The 4731-nt window shown below is 38.4% G+C and overlaps 1 protein-coding gene across 1 annotated transcript; it reads right to left on the reverse strand.

The window, feature by feature from the left end:
- Positions 1-1001: 1001 nt before the first annotated feature.
- On the reverse strand, positions 1002-4346 carry LOC109164581 (uncharacterized WD repeat-containing protein C18H10.05-like). Its single transcript, XM_019313088.1, has 8 exons — positions 4025-4346; positions 2610-3656; positions 2419-2509; positions 2176-2333; positions 2039-2090; positions 1881-1960; positions 1708-1801; positions 1002-1637 (listed from the first exon to the last, which is right to left on the reverse strand). Exons 2-8 carry the CDS (start codon positions 3636-3638, stop codon positions 1171-1173), a joined length of 1971 nt encoding a protein of 656 aa, XP_019168633.1. The 5' UTR covers positions 3639-3656; positions 4025-4346; the 3' UTR covers positions 1002-1170.
- Between the last annotated feature and the right edge of the window lie 385 nt (positions 4347-4731).

Here is a 4731-nt window from a genome sequence, read left to right on the forward strand (position 1 = left end):
CTGGAGCGGCAGGCATCGGGCATAGCAGTGTGCCATCAACAAAACCAAGCAACCCTTGGCCTTCCAAGAACGGCAGCATCTGAGTACGCCAAAACAAATAATTGTGGGCAGTGAGCTTGATAGACATGAAGTGATGGGCGGAGGATAAGCTAGTATTTGGATAAACGGGAGTGGGGGCAACCTCGGACACAATCCGTTCAGATGAATCGCGAACAGAACCGCCATTGTTATCTCCCAAGGTTGCCATGAAAATAAGAATCCCTGGATACTGATACCAGATGAGGATTGTATATTCAACGTAACTCAATAATAGTCTGAACAATAACAATATAAGGAGATAAGTAAAGAGTCCTAGCCAACTACAAACACAAGAGTCCTAACAGTCCAAGCAGTTGTTCAACTTGCTTGAGAGGGGGAATTTAAGTATGTATTTTGTGGTTAGATGGCATCGCTATCATCATTTCAAATGAAAGGTTACAGGTCAGGTTTAATTTCATCTCAATTTAACATTATAATTAATAGCGAAGATGTGAGGGATTTACTTTCATGGTTTAGGTTTAATTTCCCATTAAGCCAACTAGGTTACTAAATCACTTTTTTGATAATTTTTTTGAATGGCTTTTCTTCACCCAGCTGCATATTTGTCATCGTTGATCTTCATTTTGACAGACATTTAGAAACTTCAAACTGTCTTCATACTATGGACCCATATTAGAATTGGACTTAAAGCCATAAAATGTGCTCCATGAACCAGTAGAATAATGATACATAGCTGTAGAAAAGTGTTTGGTAAATTAGCTTTTAGCTGATAGCTGTTTAGTATAATTCCTTTTCTCAACAAGCCAATTGAAAAAGTTGCTTGGAGTAGCTTTTTAAATTTTAGCCTTTTAGAGTTGCAAAAAGCTAATTAACCAAACAAGTAATAATGGTCAAACAAGCCAAAATTGACCTATTGGCCAATTTGTTACCAAAAAGGGCCATTGACTTTATGGATCAAAATATAGTTTATTGAATTTCATTGTATCAAAATTATAGGTGTTCTTTCAGCTGGAACTTACAGAATTCAATATCATATACAACAACAAATCATAACATTCTCTATGCTGATGAATCTGAGATGGAGGATGCCCCTTGGCTGCTAAATGAATAAAAATAATGTTATGATCTCAATCAAAAACGAATTGGTAAACCGTAGTTAAGGAATGTTCTGATGTATCCATCCAACCCGGCAGTCACAACCACGAGACCCCATAAATTTGGAGAAGAAGCCAATGCGCTTTGCCACGCACTCTTCAGAAACTTGTAATCCGATTTCAATACTGGGGATGGGCTCAAATTAGGGAGTTTCTCCTCCGGCCACGTTGCACATCCCTTGAACTGACAACACGATGACGATGAGGTTGATATCGCCTTCCCGCTCGATAACATGCTTCCTGGCACCGATGATCCTGCACCACACCAAGGTACCACCACTGATGCGTTGTGGGAATAGAAACTTTCATAGGATCGTACGGTCTTACTAGTCTGCAGCTCGTTATAGTTCCAGATACACACATTCGAATCTTCAGTAACCGAGACAACGTGCTTTCCATCCGATGTAAACGTTGCAGGAACCAGGCCTGCAGAATTTCGGACCCCTGTAGAAATAGGAAATAATAAATGTGCAGTCTCACTAACATTACTATAGTAGTAGGAAAAGATGCCCACCTTTGAATTTGCAGATGATATTGGAGCCGTTAAGTATTCTAATCTGCGAATCAGCTGAAGTAACCATAACTTTGCTTGTGTCATCTGGGCAGAACTGGAAAATTTAATGACGTTTTGTTTAGTTCATACATCCAACAAAAAGAGTTTCTTTGAGAATAAACGAGAAAAAGTACCTGAAATCCGACTATTCTATTGTGAGGAAGCTTTTTCTTCCCTTGCAGGCATACTCGAGAGCCCATTTGCAAGCAATTACCTAAATCAAGACGCCAACCATAAATGATATGAACAGTCTCAGATCATAAATAAGCAACAATTACGCCATTTCACGTACCTACTACATCATAAAAACGGCAACTGCCATCCATGAAGCCCACAACACCACCCTGTGTTAATTAAAAGGGTAACGTAAATTTACTATAATCTTCAGTTAGAAACCCAATTGTTCAAAGAATATGCCTTTAGTGAGACCTTTCCATCGGGGGAATAGCACACTGCAGTAACTATTTCTTTCACATCAGTCCAATCAATAACTCGTTGGCGGTGCACCTCCCAAAGACGAACTTTTCCATCTACTGAACCGCTAACAAAGTAGTTATTGTCCACGGGATTGAATTCTATGCAGGTCACTGCATCAAGAGTATAACGTGAATAAACGCCAGAAAATTGTATAGAGTTCAGAAACCCCACAAAATAGAATAGAAATGGGCTCACCGTAATTATTATGTGAATAAACGCCAAAACATTGATCATGTCCTACTTGCCACAGGCGAGCTGTTTTATCAACAGAGGATGATAGCAGATACTAAACAATGCCGATTTAAAGAATTAGGTAAGGTGAAAAACAAAAACAAAAAAAACAAAAAAAAAACTTTTTCTTGATCAAACGTATAGAGAATACTAACCCCATTTTTTGACCAAGAAAGAGCTAGGACTTCACCCTCGTGTCCATAGAACTCGTGTACTGGCTTCTCTAGAATCTGGAAGGATTTTGGCGGGAGGATGACACACGCTGATTCTGACGATTTTCTCATTCTTTTCATCTTCTCCTTATCAAGGTTAAGGGGGGCTAATCCCGAGAAATGATTTAGTGAGAAATATAAACAGGAAAGATCGATATCCTGATTGTTTAGTTTATTTGGAAATTCAGATTCAATCACCCTCCAAACACGCACAATTCCATCCTTTCCAGCACTGGCTAAGTACTGGCCATCGGGACTGAACTTCATAGTCAAAACCGAACCTTCATGTGCGAGAAATTCTTGCCTACTGTAAAGTGAAGACAGTTCTTTCGACTGCTTTTTACACGTATCGACCACAACCTTTTGAATAGCAATGCCTGTGTTTACATTGGAATCTTTGGACTTCAAACGAGTCCCCTTTGTCACAGCACTTAGTTTCTGAAGCCAATTTCTTTTCACTTTCTTTCTCATTGTATCAACAATTCGAAATCCCTCTGAATCTTTCCCCAATAATCGCTGAACCAACGATGAAGAGCCTAACCGGCTAACTGTACCATCCTGACCCAACTCATCAACCATGAACTCTGTTCCATTGTCCAGATTCCTAATTTTCTCCTCCAGAGAATCGTTCTCGTCTGATTGGGAAGATCGACCCGAGAAGAAATGGTCCTCGGAATCCGAGTTTGCCAGCATGGCCTCACCATTGTCACTAATCCTATTATCATCCCCAGCTTTGAACTTATCACAACATTCATCATTCAATTCATCTCTATTCATTACTTCCCATTCAGGACTCAATCCCATCCATTTCAAAAGCCTAGTTCGCCGTTCACTCACACTTTCTAAGTTCTTCGCCCAGAATTCATAACCTAAAGAACCAGAACTAGTATAAAAACAATCAGACAAAGAACTTATCTCATCACCAGTGTCAAAGAACTGATCCTCGTTTCTTTCGCCACAACTTCCCATCATTCCTTAAACCTTAAAATCCTAGAACAAATACAAGGAAATAAAATCAGGAAAACATGTAAAAATATCAAAACAAAAACTCCGTACAAAAGATTCAATTTTTTTAACTTTCTGAAATTCCCATTTCAGAATAAAGAAATAAAATCACAAAGAAAACAAGAAGGGAAAAGAAAAAAGCAAAATTAAATCATAGCCCACTTCCACAGATCTTGTAAAGGCCGCCATGCGAGGAGAAAACGTGTTCTTCATCAATACACCAATCAACAACCAACCCAGAAGAACAACTCCCAATAAGATCAATTTAAGCAGAGTCCAATAAAAAAAAGGGGGAAAACATTCATAAACAAACGCTTACAAACATCGGAAACCAAAACCCATACTTTTCTTACCTCAATTTTCCATAAATTACGAGAACTAGAAACACAGTTCGCCTTCTTAGTCCTCGAATACCACGAAAAAGGGAACATGCAGAAAGAAAAAAAAACACGAAATTTGGGAGTAGAACAAACGAGTCAAACTGGAATTTATAACAAAAATGGCGAAAGGATCAACGGGTGTGTCTCCGTTCAGGCTTTCACTTTCAATCGCCACTATATAACACAACATCGAAGCAGAACGGTGGTGTGACGATTTTGCCCTTGTCTTGATTGATGCGTCCGTTCAACCACCGGCTGTGACGATATAGCATTCATTCATGTCATGTGGCGCCAAACCCCAAACCCCTTCATAAACAGTGCCAAAAAGTCAATAACCTATCAGCACTTTGAAATTGAAATCTTGTTTACTGCTAATTGCTAAACAACGTTTAATTAAGGAAAAAAGGCAAATGCTCAAATCATATATTAAATTCTGTTTGGTTTTGTGCTGGAAAAAAATCAGGTGTTTGGTGTGTACTAATTGCGTGGGATTAATCATACTTAGTGTCTCATTTCTTGTCTTAATTTTATATTTAGATTCTTAGTCTTCCCTCTTCTTTATTGATCAAACAATCTTCTCTTAACTGACCAATCGAATACACTTAATAGTTTATTTCCAATTGCTAGTGTTGACTAACTTAACATACTACAAATTAATTAAATAAAATTACATAGAATTG

This window comes from Ipomoea nil, unplaced genomic scaffold, assembly GCF_001879475.1.
Source record: "Ipomoea nil cultivar Tokyo-kokei standard unplaced genomic scaffold, Asagao_1.1 scaffold3069, whole genome shotgun sequence".
Classification (NCBI taxonomy): Eukaryota; Viridiplantae; Streptophyta; class Magnoliopsida; order Solanales; family Convolvulaceae; genus Ipomoea; species Ipomoea nil.

Bases quoted from the DNA above. Each gene is read 5' to 3' on its own strand.
- LOC109164581 (XM_019313088.1), bottom strand. From the start codon at position 3,638: ATGATGGGAAGTTGTGGCGAAAGAAACGAGGATCAGTTCTTTGACACT. The intron at 1,961-2,038 runs GTACGTGAAATG...GTCTTGATTTAG, and splicing joins CCGTTTTTATGATGTAGTAG to GTAATTGCTTGCAAATGGGC. The intron at 1,802-1,880 runs GTACTTTTTCTC...TAAATTTTCCAG, and splicing joins ATAGAATAGTCGGATTTCAG to TTCTGCCCAGATGACACAAG.